This window comes from Sylvia atricapilla, chromosome 11 (assembly GCF_009819655.1).
Source record: "Sylvia atricapilla isolate bSylAtr1 chromosome 11, bSylAtr1.pri, whole genome shotgun sequence".
Classification (NCBI taxonomy): domain Eukaryota; kingdom Metazoa; phylum Chordata; class Aves; order Passeriformes; family Sylviidae; genus Sylvia; species Sylvia atricapilla.
The window spans coordinates 20,140,875-20,155,635 of NC_089150.1; the positions used below are offsets into that span (position 1 = coordinate 20,140,875).

General features: G+C 46.2%; 1 protein-coding gene across 1 annotated transcript in view; it reads right to left on the bottom strand.

Moving 5' to 3' along the window:
• Positions 1-14,761, bottom strand: part of NUP210 (nucleoporin 210) — a 48,984-nt gene that overhangs the window by 14,131 nt on the left and 20,092 nt on the right. The window contains exons 13-26 of the mRNA XM_066326976.1: positions 14,427-14,625; positions 13,710-13,855; positions 12,587-12,808; positions 11,204-11,377; positions 10,042-10,234; positions 9,667-9,773; positions 7,452-7,556; positions 7,223-7,324; positions 4,428-4,556; positions 3,644-3,771; positions 2,965-3,100; positions 2,596-2,658; positions 1,477-1,656; positions 18-98 (exon numbers count right to left, since the gene is read on the bottom strand). Coding sequence (XP_066183073.1) covers positions 18-98; positions 1,477-1,656; positions 2,596-2,658; positions 2,965-3,100; positions 3,644-3,771; positions 4,428-4,556; positions 7,223-7,324; positions 7,452-7,556; positions 9,667-9,773; positions 10,042-10,234; positions 11,204-11,377; positions 12,587-12,808; positions 13,710-13,855; positions 14,427-14,625 — 1,965 coding nt within the window. The remainder of the gene's footprint in view (positions 1-17; positions 99-1,476; positions 1,657-2,595; positions 2,659-2,964; positions 3,101-3,643; positions 3,772-4,427; positions 4,557-7,222; positions 7,325-7,451; positions 7,557-9,666; positions 9,774-10,041; positions 10,235-11,203; positions 11,378-12,586; positions 12,809-13,709; positions 13,856-14,426; positions 14,626-14,761) is intronic.

Sequence of the window (14,761 nt, forward strand, 5' to 3'; positions counted from 1 at the left end):
AACCCCAAACAACTCACCTGAGTACCAACTTTCATTCGTGTGATGGGTGCCCGAATCCTCACAGCTGTCAGCTGCACCACCTCAACTTCCACCTGGTCCTGGCAGGGACAGAGGGAGGACACTGTAAGCATTTTGTCAACAGAAACCACTGCTCTGGCTCTAGAGGGCCTGAAGTCACTTTCAGGCTCTACAGGCACTGCTTTGCCATTACCTTAACACTGTTGCCATGCCATTTCCATGGCTTGTCAGAGAAAATACAGATGGACAAATTCAGCAGGACTGCAAAGAACTAAAAAGGATCAACCTTTGATTGACAAGCATTTGAAAATGCCTCCTAAACTGAGAAAACAAATCTGCTCCAAATTACTGATGACATGAATGATGGAGCTGAGGGGTGAGAGACAGCAGGGGACAAGATCACAGGGGCACCCAGCAGAAGAGGGATGAAGAAACCCAGGAGGTAAAGGAAGACATGGGGAGGAGTTAAAATGAAATGAGGACTGTAGAGCACCAAATGGGACACAGAATAAAAGGATGATGTGTGGCTCTGATATCTCCTCTTCATGTATCCAGACATTCCTGATAATTTTATTCCTGCTACATACTGGAGAGGAAAGGTCCTGGACCTCATCAGGCTGCAGATTGACCTTCCAAGTTCACTTTGTCTCCTGGCACAGCATTAGGGCAGACTGCTGCCCATGCATTAAAAAAATCAGAGATTTCTTGATACTTTATTTTTTTTAAAAAATGTCTTTGTGTCCTCTTGGGCTGTGCTGGCACCTTTCAAGCAGCGGAGCTTTGTGGTTCACAGCAGCTGTGCTGCCCTGAGCTCAAAGGAGGGAGTCATAAGATCCTGCCCAAGTTCTCTTGCTCTGAGTCTCACGCAGGCCCCAGGGACTTGTGCCCCCTTGCAGGCCTGCTCACCTCCCTCCCCCTCAGCTGCAAGAAAAGCTAAGGACACAGATTGTGATGGAATATCAGGGATTCACTGTTTGCACCTCACAGAGGGGCTCAGACCACAACATGGGGTGACAGTGCTCTACACAGACTGCAGCAGCCTCGGAGACAACGTGGGGTTTTTGAGGAACACCTGCCTCCTGGATGCTCCTGACCTAGGAGGGAATGCAGACAGGGACAGCCTTCTGCTGTGCTGGAATGGCCTCCTCAGATGGGCTTTTCTAGATGCACTAAGCAATGCTGAAGATACCAGAGTGCTCATAAAGGCTCCCTGGTTACCTATGAGACTCTGGTTTAAGGCACAGCAGGATTTACCCACCTGTTCAAAGTACCACCTGTGCCAATACCAGTGTAAGTTCACAGGCCAGGGAGTAAAGAACTCTGAGTTTTCACCTTCAGGAAAGCAGAGAAGTGCACGAGGTAACACTGCTCACGCAGAAAGACTCTGTGCCCCCTTTCAGAGCCAAAGCCACAAGTCAGAGAGCCCCTGCCAGCCCCCAACAGCACCACAAACATTACCTGGGACACTGCCACAAGCTTCTCTGTCTCTGCATCAACAGCCTGCAGCACTCCTGTCACCACCCCACTGCCAATGGCCACCCCTCTGACCAGCCCAGAGCTGTTCACTGATGCAATGTGCTGGTTGTCGATGGAGAAAATGATGTTGGAGAGAGGCTGGGGGCCTCCTTCAGCAGTGATCTGTCAGAAGAGCACACAGGACAGCAAATGAAACCTTCAGATGGTTCTTCTGCTCACCAGTACAGGGCACACCCTCCCTGCTCAGCACCACAGTGACCTCAGTGCTGCCTGCACCTTCCCAGGGCAGTTCCAGGATTATTCCCCCTGCACACTGGTCCCTGCTGGATGTCAGCCTGGGAAACGCAGGGGCTGGGCACAGAACGGACCCTGTGCCTCACACAGTGTCACAAGCTGATGCTACCTCCACTGCAGAAAGTCTCAGAGAACTTGACTCCCTTTCTCCTCAGCACCCTGGTGTAGGGCTCTGCTCTGTGCTTCAGTTTGTACAAGGCCACTAAGCCTCATTTCATGGAGCTGACACATTGACTCATGCTGTGCTGGTATTTAACACCAGAAAAGCTGACATTCCACTGACAAAAACAAACACAAATCCTTTGAAGCAAATACAAATCCTTTGACCCAGCAATGGAGCAAAAAGGAAGCTGGCTCAGGAACGACTTCTTGTTCAGAGGAGTATCCATCACACAAACACTCAGTGCATTGGGTTGGGTGGGACCTCAAAGCTCATCTTGTTCCACGGGCAGGGACACCTCCCACTGTCCCAGGCTGCTCCAAGCCCCATCCAGCCTGGCCTGGGACACTTCCAGAGATCCAGGGGCAGCCACAGCTTCTCTGGACACCTGTGCCAGGGCCTGCCCACCCTGCCAGGGAACAATTCTTGCCCAATATCCCATCCATCTCTGCCCTGTGTCAGGTTTGAAGCCATTCCCTGTGTCCTGTAACTCCAGGCCCTTGCCCAAAGTCCCTCTCCAGCAATCCTGTAGGTCAGTGTGAATGCAGAAAAATGTCAAGCTGAATATCTACTGCTGAAAATCCAGTTATGAATATTTTTACAGCAGACATTACAAAATAAAGAAAATAAGTAAGAAGATGCCTCACCTGAATCATGGCCCCGATAATTAGGGTCACTTTCCTTGGCAGTAGTCTAAATGGGGGAAAGACCTAAAAGCAGATATATGAATGAATATCTGTGTTCAGAATCCTTCAATCAGATGAATTATGCCACAAGACAGTACAAGTGTAAAACTGAGTCTTTAGTTGCTTAATGACAGTAAATTGAGCATGCAGAAATTTACCTCATCATCCACAGTTAAACAACACTGAAATCTGACTGCCATTAGGTCAGTCTCCACACAGAGGGAATTTTCTGGCAAATGGATTACTGTACTGCCACCATAATTTCTATATTTCCTGTTCCATTGTAGCACAGACTTTAATTATGCATATACCTTATCTGCAGTTATTTACCTCAATCTGCTGTGGAGCAGAGTTGATTCTCTGTCCTCTTCTGTCAGCCACATTTGCCATCAGAGTGGTCTGCCCGATGGTCATCCCACGCACCAGGAAAGCTGCAGTGTGATCATCCAGGGCCTCCCTCAGGGGGCTGCAAACAATTCCATCAGAAACAGACATTATCTGAGTAAATCACAAATAACAAAGGACTCATTCAGTGCCCAGCAGTTTGACCACAAGGCTGTGACTATGGCTGAAGCAAAGTTAATGGAATTAGCACATTTTTACACATGAAGGCTCTTTGCAAGCTGTGCTTTATTGTAACATTAAATACCTGAAATGAAAATGAAACAAGTGACAGACACAATGAGTTTGATAACATCAGATGTGCCTTCACACAGCACTCTTCACCTGACACTATTTGCCAAGTCACTGCTCCCAAGATGCACAAAGCTTCATCAGACATCACCCTGGAGGAATGCAGCCTCATTCATCAGCCAGCAACATTCAAGCTGTTAGTTCAGGCAATTTCCCTCATAAATAGTATTTTTTAACCTTTTAACAGGTAATTAAGACTTCACAAAAATAAAATAAATAAAAGCCATTGTATATTTCTGTGCCTCCAATCTAACACCTTCATTCATTTTTTGCTAATCCTTATTTGCAGATTAATTTCAAAAGACCATTAACTTACACAAGTGAGACAAGCTGAGATGCTGCCCTGAGACTGAGATCCATGACAGGGAAGTATTTTGCCAGAAAAGGTTTCTTTGAGTCATCCAGAACTCTGACAAAAGCCTTCACTGTTTTACCAATCTCCACCTGAAACAGATACATCCAAGTTGTTCTGTATTCAAAGCACTCCTATTTATTAGCACAAGCATTTTCATTTTGTTTTGTATTACACTTGTAGTAGGGTAGTGGAGATAGAGCCCCAAGGTTAGATTAGCACTGATTTTCAAGACTAATCCCTGCCAGCTAGAGTTAGTGTCAGATGAAATGAATGAATCCAACTCCTTCAGCTGGCAAGGGCATAATTAAAACATCCAGAAATATCAACACTTCTTTTGTTTAAGGTGCACCCAAGCTGGCAAGTGGAATGAGCTGGACTCTTTCTGTCCAGTGTTAAAACCTGACATATGGAAAATGACCTTGGGGCAAAACCTATTCCTAAAAGAATTGCTCACAGGCACTTTAAACAGGGGGAAATGTAAATGAGCATGTCCATATAAATTATGGATTAACACTGCTGTGTAAATGCAAAAGTTGAGATTGCTGCCACACAGAATATGAACAGATACCTGATACTCTGAGACACCTATAACCTCAAGAGAGAAATCTGGGAGGGAGGAACAGACACACAGGGAGCTGTGTCTCTGTTGTAGCACCTTGTCCATGGCTGATGTGTGTGCTCAGGACCAGCACAGGGAGTCAGGGCAGGCTGGAGCAGCTCCTCACACTGCTGCCAAGGCACTGACCTTGTCAACAACTCGCACATACAGCTCCTGGATATCAGAGACATGAATTTCAGCTTCAGCTGGGGCAGGGAAAGCCAGACACAGGTCATGAATCATTACAGTCACTGATCCTGGGAGCAGAGGCTGCACCTGCAATGCCAAAAGAAAACTGTATTATGGCACTTCTGTCTGTTGTTCACAGGATAAAATTTGTATCACTTCCAGGGCAGAAGTAGTGAGATGCAGAAATCTCCAAGCTTAGACACAGAGAATTCTTCCACCAAAATAAAAATCAAGCTGTAAAATGTATGTAAAAAATATCATGCTACTGAGCTAGTGCAAACAGCCCCCAGGAACCAAGTGAATTAACAGCTCTTCATCTGGAACAGTCTGGCATCCTGTTATTCTCCTGCCTTCAGGAGAAAAAACACACAAATCATTTAGAGCAACAGAACTTTTCTTAGAGTGAAAACCAAAGTGATAAAGGAAAAAAAAATATCGAGGACAAAGATTATGCCCATGAAGCATTGGTATTGCTTCCTGTAAGATTTGTAGTCTACTAACACTGCTTCTCATCCGAGCAGCCAAAACCTGGTGGTTTCCAAAACCTGGCAAGAAAGAGGACGATTGACAGATCAGTGTTTCTTTAATTATTCCATTAATTTTAAAGAAAGAGAATGTTACACTCCTTAATGGATAAAGAGAATAAACCAATGAAGAAAGAGACCTCTGGGTCACAAACATAAGCCCTCAGAACTAAGCACACACCCCAAAATCCCTCTCCCAAGGCCATACACCTACACCTTGCTCACATCAGCTCTGCAGTTCTCCTGCAGCTCCCTGCCCTTGAGCTCAGGACAATCCCAGCTGTTCTCCTGCCCTTGGCCAGGGCCAGCAGTGAAGCTGGTGTCCTGTTCTGTGCTCTGAAGCCTGAACAAGGGGACATGGCCAGGCCCCCCAGTGCAAAGGAGTTCAGTGAGCTCTGAGCACGGCCCGGCAGCACCACGGGAGTCAGCAGCAGGGCACTGGGGAGAGCTGACATTTTGTTCTTTGAGCTCACCACTCCTACTTCTGCCTCAGAATAGAAAGGGATGGGAAGTTTTAATAAAGGTCACCTTCCAGAACAGCAGCAGCTCCCAGAGAGGGTGGTTGTGACATGGGCTGGATGTGGCACGGGGAGGGAGCTGGAATGGAGCTCAGCTGGGCTGGCACACCAGAGAAAGGAGACAGGCAAAAGGGCAAGCAGGGCTACTGCAACTTTTAAAACTCCTCCTGTCTCAGCTACCTGTGCTGTTCTCCTCTCCCATCAGGTGTCCAGAGGCTCCCAGGACTCAGGGATATTGCACTGGTGAGCACTCTTCACCCCTCCCCTGCTACCATCCACCCATGGCCAGAGAAGCTGCTGTGTCAAAACCAGAGGGAGACAATTCCTCCTTGGCAGCCCCACTGAGAAGCTGGGGAGTCACTGCTCCAGATAACTTGAATTCAGTTTCTCGGAAGAGTCCACTGCCAACTCATCCTCTGTAAGCTTGGCTGCACTGGTACCTGCCCTGGCAGCAGCCTGACAGAGCCTGCTGACTTCCCAGCCCATTCTGCTGTGCCCATGGAAAAACCCAGGGCTGGTACTGGGATTTAGCCCAAATGCTCACACGGGGCTAACAAACCTGCCAAAGGTGAGTGTGTGGGGGTTGCATTTTTAAAAACACGTTAAAAGTGGAGTTTTCTCTCCTTTAATCTGACAGGCAGTTAAATCTCTTCCTACACTTCACAAAGCCTATCTTGCTGTCACTGCTCCACTCCTGAATTCCTGACAAGAGCACTGAACTTATCTCATGTACATCAGTTAAACCCATCAGGGAGACCTGACTAAAAAACTATTAAGAGTTTGAACAATGTACTATGTACAAGAAAATCCTCATCTCCTCTTCTTTTTTCTCATCTCCCTGCCTAGTTGGAAAAAATATTCCCACCTCACACTCTACAACAGGTAGAGACAATCAAAATGTTTCACAAATTCTTTTGATATTCTAATTTCCACCTTAGTTACCATTATTTCACAACTATCAGCATGACTACTTGAAAGACAAATCTGTAAATTAGGAATTCATCAAAACCACTCTTTAGAGCAACTTGTTTCGTTTCCAGTTCTTGCCTAATGAAAGCAGCAATGCAAACACCACACAGTTTTATTGTTGTTCACTGCAGAATGCATTGCATACCCTGGGCCTGATGAAGTCAAGCACACCTGCACTTTAGTGGCATCTTCCAGTGGAAAAGGGCATTAGAAACTTCATATGAAGATCAGAATAAATCCTTAATAGATATTCATGCACGAAATCAGCATGCAATACTGTGATTTAAAAATATCCTGAAACAGCACTATAAGACAGATGAATTTGATTTTTAATTTTCAGAATTAAGAATTTGAAGCTTTTTGCCATGGCCCATGGCAAATACTCAACTAGTACTCTGGAAACCAATTAATCTTATGTGCAGCTTCTGAAGAATCCTGTCATATTCTCTGTGGTGTGTTTATGAAATCAGGAACATTTTACTGCAAAGTTGTAATGGGTGAAGTACTTGGAACTGGCTTTTATATTATACAGAGAACACAAGTTCATCACAGCTGTAATGAAACTATTTCCTGTACCTGAAAGTGCCAGTGTAAAGATCCCCTGCCTGAAGCACGACTGTGATCCAAAAAGCAGCTACTGCCTCTCTATCCACACCTGCTGGAAAATGCCCAGGAGTGCTGAAGCTGCAGAACCATAATCTGGTTGCCAAAAAGGTGTAAAACCACAAAATACTGCACTCACCAAAGCAATGCCTTGAGTCTCCTCATGTGTCACTCTCACAATATTTGGCACGCTGGTATTAATGAAAAAATACCCAGAACCTTGTTGGATGAGAAGTTCTGCCTGCAAAACCAGAAAAGCATCCAGAATTAAGGTTGTATCTTTCTAGCAAAGCTGTCTCCTCACACATCCTCTGCAGTGTGTGACGTTTTCCTCCCTGCAGTGGGAGAGCAGCAGAGGAACTCCTCACCTGGACATCAGGGTGGTTGTAGATGGAGGCCCCAGTAGGGCTCACTTTCACATCTTCCACCAGCATCAGTTCAATGGTGGCAGGCCCTGGGAGCACAACTTCATGCTGCAAGGAACAGTGTGAGAAGTTACAGCCAAGTGACAGGACACTGGCAGGGTCCTGTGTGTGCAGGGAGGAGGTTCACAGCAGCTAACCAATGCTCAAAGCACAGGCTGAGGGTGTGAGATGCCCACAAGATGCAGATGGCTCAGTCAATGCCCAGGGCTGGGCTGCTCTGCACTCCTGGCCAAGGCAGGGGACAGGGCTCTCTGCAGGATCAGTGAATGATGTGTGATGAGCACAGGCAGGCTATTAACTCTGAGCCGTGGCCTCTGTTCATACAGAGTGATAAGGCAAACACAAAGTTTTCTACCTCTAACTCATCTTTCTGTAAATCTTTTTAGCAGGCCACCAAGAGGAATTCTTCCTTAAATATAAGTACATGAACCCTGGGCAGGTTTAATCTCTCACTCCTAACAACATTAGCTCAGAAAAGGAGAAAGGTTTCTAGAGGAAGTCACTGCTCTGTACCCATTTCACCTCATTAGTAGAATTATTTCCTCGATGTAGAAAGGATGTCATCTTTACATAATGACATAACAGGGTGTTCCACTTAAACATGGAACAATAATCCCATCTACTAGGTATTTGTTTGTGTTTTTGGCTGCAAGAAAGGAGAATGGGTAGGTTTGAAAGCAGAATAGAGCAGCCCATTGCTGATGTATTGGAAAAAAGCAGCCAAGTCACCTCATTAAAAAAAACAAACAACACATAAGCCTACAAAGTGCAACAGAACTGGCATCTACAGCTACCAAAGAGTCTTCCCAAATTTAAACACACAGAATAAACCTTCAGAGAATTCCAGTGTTCTCCAAATTCAAGGCTAAGTTTAGAGCATTCGCTTTTCTAATTATTTCTAAAATTAAGAAAGAATATTGAATACTGGTCTAACAAAGCAGAACATCGAATGTTCATATTGCAACTCAGTTTTTTAAGAGAAAAAAACCCAAACACAACCAAATATCTCAAGTAGCTTTGCAGCAAAATACTCTGTCTCTGCAGCAATTCTCACTAAGTTGCAGTAAATTCTTTAGGGGAAATGCATCTACACAACACTTCCCTACAGGAGAAGAGCGGAAACCTTCTGAAAAGTCAAGAGCCAAGTGGCAAAACAGATCACCTCTCCAAGAACTGCCTAAGCAGATGCCACACCTGGGCCATGCTGAGAGCAACCTGGCCCACAGGGTATTTCACATTACTGGGGCCCATCTGGTACCTGCTTTGAGTTAAATCCTGTAACCTCTCACTGCCTAGTTCACTTTTTGCCTCAACTCTGTTTTCAAGGTATTGCATATAGTGCAAACCCACTCATTAAACAGAAATTCCAATTAGGAAGCAGAATATTTTAAGAGTCAGTTATTGCACATGCCAGGCTATTCCACAGGCTGAAACCTGCCATTATATTCAGTTTTAAAAAGTGACATAAACAGAACTGCCATCTGCTTACACGTGCCCTCTTTGTTCACCACTACCTTTTGCTGTTTTTCTTCCCTAGGTTGAGTATCTACAAACTAAATTTTTCAGGGAGTGGCTAATGACTCGTAAAATGACAGCCTGGGCTTATGGCTGGCACTGTACAACAGAGGAGTCTCTCAGGAAAAAAAAAAAAAGAGAGCATTAGTCAGAGCCCAGACTAACATATGGTCCATATGAGGAATCAGTCAGCTTTCGCTTTGCTCATGCAGAACTTTCCCACCCAGCTTTGCAGGGGCAATAATCCATTTGCTTTCCCCAGTGACAGCTGCACGAAGCACATGGCTGCTTTAGTGAAGGACAAGCAGCAGAGATTCACCAATTCATTAAAAAAACAACTGAAACGCTTCCCTGTAATGCCCTTGCCCAGATGCAGGTTTAAAAAAACAGTTTAAAAAAAAAACCACCTCGCAAGGCTTTGAATAGATTTGATATGGATAGCAGCACCTAGTGCAGAAGAAAGCAGGAAAAGCCATGAAGCAGCATAAAACCACTGCTGTAGGAACCTGACTCCACCAGGGAGCTGCCTCATTTGTACAGTGCTGTGTGTGGAGGAAGTGAACCCATCCCAGAACAGTGGGCATTCACCCAGGGAAATGCAGGGGAACAAGGAAGGGAAATGCAAACCCCCCAGTGCTGTTACCGGTGTTTGGGCTCTGGCTGCCCTCAGGTGGGGCTGCTGGAACCCAGTGGCAGTGGCAGAGATGGCAGCAGTCCCAAACTCACGGTCAACCACCACAGTCTGTAAGCCTAGAATACAATACAGAGGAGAAATACACTTAGTTCCTCTAGTGTACATCATCAGACAAGAGCTTTCTCTCTCCAGACAGGTTCTAGACGTTGGACTTGGCTCCTTTTTTCTCCTCTCTAATAGCACACACTAAAAAATGCACATTGATGTTAAGATGAACTATGACTGCAGATTACAGTAATTTCTTTAATCAAGCTCAGACATCAGACCAAACAGATTTAATCCTGACCTTCAAACAATAGAATGCTCATTTCAACCCACTCATACCATGCATTTTCTTCTGACCATTTCTCTCTTCCTTCAGAGTCAGCTCCACTGGCAGCTCGGGCTCAATACGAGCAATGGCTGGATTTGTGGATTCCCACACAACACTGAGAGAGCTGAAGTTGTCAAATTTCCTGCCTTGCTGGTCATAGGCAGCCAAATCCAGTATTGGATTGCGGTAATTGGACACAGGGACCTGAAAAAGAAGGAGTATTTTGAACTGAACAGATACAGCAAGATTGTTTAATCACTAAAGAAAATGTATGCTGAGTCCCATGAGGTTTGTTACAACACAATACATAAGGAATGTTCATTAAAATGAGCCAGCAGTGCAAGGCATTAGACTGTGCTCCAACAGCCCTGAGATTATCTCAGCTGGTCAGAGCATGGTGCTGGGTACACCAGGTGGGTTCAAGCCCTGTCTGGGCCATTTAGAGTTGGACTCCAAATCCTTGTGCATCTCTTCTAACTCAGAGCATTCTGTGCATCTCTGAACTCTAAGGGGGTTTTCCTGGAGCAAGGCTTTGGGGCTCTTTTAGCCAGTGAATTACCTTAAAACAAACAAACAACAACAACAGAAAAAAACCCCAAACCACCACCAATAAAACTGAACCACAGCTCAATGAAATTGCTTTTAGAATTCAAACAAATTATGACAAACACTGCTGTTTGTTTAAGCTCACAGTTGTGGTGTTGTTCTGAAGTGCATTAGCAACAGCAGTACACCAAGGCAGGCTGACACATAATGGAGCCAGAAAAGCAGGTGAGCTCTGAGCTGGCTAATAACACACAAAAATCTCCTTCTCCTCTTGTTATTACATAGAAGTTCTTTAAGATGATTCATCACCTGCACTTTTAGAGAAGGAGGATGACTTTTACATTTGTCTGGGAACATTAACACGACAAAACATGGTTTACTCAGCAGCCAACATGTGACAACACTCATTAGGAATAAAAACAGACTAGCGAAGTTCTTTATGCCTGATAATCTCCATATATCCATTGTTCATTTCCTGCAGGAGTTCCCAAGTGCACCAGTGTGGCCACAGCTCCAGTTCCTGCTCCTCTTGCAGCAGCTCAGAAGCTTTATTTCACACATGGAGCTCCAAACACTGATTTTTCAGCTGTAAGAACACCTTCTCCTCCTGTCACTTCCCAGGCTTACCACTTGCTTGTTCTGCTGGAGCAAAGGGCAGGAGAGATCAAGCTGAGGGCTGCCATAAATAGGAATCAAATTCAGCCGGGAAGGGACAGCACAGACAAACTTCACCACAGAAGGTTCCACCATTGGGAAAGGGTTGGTGACTGTGGGGCTGTTCCCAACTGTTAAAGTAATAACCTGAAAACAGCAAACGAGGAGAGAGTGGAGTTCAGGCATGTTGGATTTCCACAGGTCTCAGTCACACTGTGATATCAGAATGAAAAACAAAAATACAGTTCTCGGGGATTTACACACTATTAAGACACAGGAAGATGTAAAAGGGGGAGAATATTTCAAGAACAGTTCTTTATCATTATGAAAGTACTGTTCCTGGGAACCCTTTCTAGGTGTCCATGTTCATTACTATCAAACTGGATTCAAAAAACAAATCTCTTGTAACTGAACAAGGAAACAGCAGGTGTTCTTGCAGAGTGAGAATAGAACAGCCCAAAGGCAACATTTACAGTCACTTCAGTGTGTTTAAAAACATCTCATTTTTTTATTTTACATTCCTTTTTTAGCCTTCAGCAAAATGATGTGGCTATAATGCCAGAAAAGGCTGAGGCAGCCCTGGTCACCTGCCTCACCCCCTCATGCACTGGTGCTGGGCAGAGGTATGATGTGCTGGGGACAGCCAGCCTTGCACAGACCCTCACATCAACAGCAAGGCCTGCTCCTTGTTCATCTGCACTTACAGAAAGAGCTTCACTTTGCAAAGTGCCCACTGAAAGTGCCCAAAGTGCTCACTGATCAGTGAAACTCGGCAGCCCAGCCAAAACACCTTGCAGAATTGCAGGAGGAAAACATTGTATCGAAGCTAAAAGCTTCAGGGGCTGGGGAGGGTGAACTGAGAGAGAAATCACTTCTGTATGTTGGAGAGAACAAAACCAAGTGGAGAATGAGCACAGCAATGCTCACCAAGGCAGCGCAGAGAGCAGAGCAGTCAATTCCTGCGGCTGCCATTTGTTAGAATAAACAGAATTACACTGGAAGGTAACACAGTTAAGAAGAGCAGGTCAGACACAGGAGTCAGCCTGCTCAGTAACCTTCTGCTCTGATCCTGTTCATGCAAACTGAACCTGCACTCAGCAGGATGTTCAATGCATGCCACTGCACAAGGCTCCCACGACTTGGGTTTATACTGCAATAAACCCACCATAAACATAATGCTGTGAAATGCTCCTTCTAAAACCTGCACCACAATGCATAAACAACGTACTTACCCAAGTCCTTTACTGGCTCATTATAAAAACATCTTGTACATGGCAGGCATATGGCACCATCGATCTGTCTGAAGCCAGTTCTCAGTGCCTGATGGAGGGAACACAGAGCCCTCCTGGCACTCACCTGCTCTCCCAGGCTCCTGCACAGCACCCTAACCCAGTGCTGGTGGCTGTTTCGAGGTGTGGGGGCTTCAGGTAAAGACAGGGCAACGCTTTCTGCATCCTCAGCAGCCACGTTCCTGAAGAACTTGGAAGGTTCTTGGACCCATGGCCTCGGTCCTCCCTCAAACAACATATCCTTAGAGGAGCCCAAAGTCACTAAAGCGACAGACGGTGGATCGATAGCCTGTAATCAATAATTAACTCATTAAAAATTAATCATCTATTTGCACAGTTTGGTTGTGCTGTGCAAAATAAACTTCCTTCTGAATGGAACAGCTGTATTGGTTACTTGGATAAGGCTGTGATTTCTCCCATGCAGTGGTTTGTCGGCACACTTAGTGAAAAACAGAGCTGCATCGAAATCCACAAGGATTCTGTCCAGCTGGATTAGATTCAAAGGAAGCCATGGATCCAAAGAAAAGTTTTAGCTGCATTCTAATCACATCTCTCTCGTGAAGAATTACAGCAAAAGGGAGACCCTTAATATATTCTTCTGAGCACAGAGAGATAGTATTCTGCTACACTTTTAAAGAAGTATTTTAAATGAACGAAATCATGTCAAATTGTACTTTCACTTGACAGTGCTCTCTCCAGAACAGTTCTGTGTATGTAATTATTCTCCTACACAAGTTTTACTTCAAACCTCTCTAACACATTCTGCACTGACGTGCATCCCTGGGACAGCCTGTGCTGTTCACCACCACAGCAATTAACCTGACATTTAGTACACAAAAACCAATTCCAGCTTGTGTTTCACAACATCACATTACACCATTATAACCACACATTTACAGGATTTGCACCAACATTTTCTCCATACTGGGGGAAAGCTACAGTCAAATACTCAGACTTCAGCCTGCAGCGAGCGCCAGGCCTCTGAGGGTGAGGTGACGAAACCTCTTCTGTATTTCCATCTCTTGACTCCGGACTCAGCTTCGTTCTGATTTTCCTCACTGAACCAGCCAGCAGTGGAAGGTAAACCCACGCAGCTCAGATTTTCAAACCCATTCCTTACATCACCTGCTGCCAGCCATGTCCAGGTGTCCCAGGGAGGGGCTGCCCAGGAGCAGGGCAGGCAGACTCACCCTCAGCGGCAGGTACGCGGCGATGGCGATGCTGGCGCTCAGGCGCACGTGCCCGTGGCTGTACACAACCACCAGCCTGGTGTGCCCCTGAAATTCAGCCTTCATCCTCACTCCACTGCAGAAATCAGCACTTGGCTTAAGTCTTCCTGTCAGACACATTAAAAATATACAAGAGCTCATTTGGAAAGAAATGGCCAGGCATGTTCATCAAATTCAGCGTGGCTGTTTGAAGGGAGCCTACCAGAAAGATGGAGAGAACGCTTTACAAGGACATGTGGGGACAGGACAAGGGGGGATGGCTTCAAACTGAAAAAGGGGAGGTTTAGATGGGATACTGGGAAAGAATTCTTGGCTGGGAGGGTGGTAGGGCTCTGGCACAGGTGCCCAGAGCAGCTGTGGCTGCCCCTGGATCCCTGGCAGTGTCCCAGGCCAGGCTGGACACTGGGGCTTGCAGCAGCCTGGGACAGCGGGAGGTGTCCCTGCCCATGGCAGGGGGTGGGACTGCATGGGATTTAAGGTCTCTCCAACCCAAACCATTCTGCATAAAAAACCAAATATATCCTCAAAATAAAACTACTTGGATCTCGTCCCCTCTGAAGTTTGGCACTTGCGTGGGGATCCTGTACAGAGCCACGAATCAGTGACGGAAGGGAGAGGAGTGACTTGGTGACACTCATCACCACTTTCACCTCCAAAGCAGGGAGGGAGTTAAAGCACCTTGCAGTGGGCTGAACACGGCGGGGTTCTCCAGCTCCAGGGCCAGCTCCAGGTGTGAGCAGTCGCTCAGGGGCACCAGCTCAGCCCCATCCCCACTGCTCCGGCCACTGATCCTCAGGGGCAGCTCCAGCACCTGCCCCACGTGTGCCTCCACCCGGCAGGGAGTGAACTCCATGGCGCTGGGCTCGCTGACGTACACCTGCCCAGGGGAGGAACAAGGACAGCTGAGTGCCAGGCCTCTGCTCCCACACCAGCACAAGCCCACAGCAGCTTGGTGAGCCCTCCTATTACTGCTGCTCCTGTAATTCTCTCTCCTGCTTTGTAGACTTGCAAGT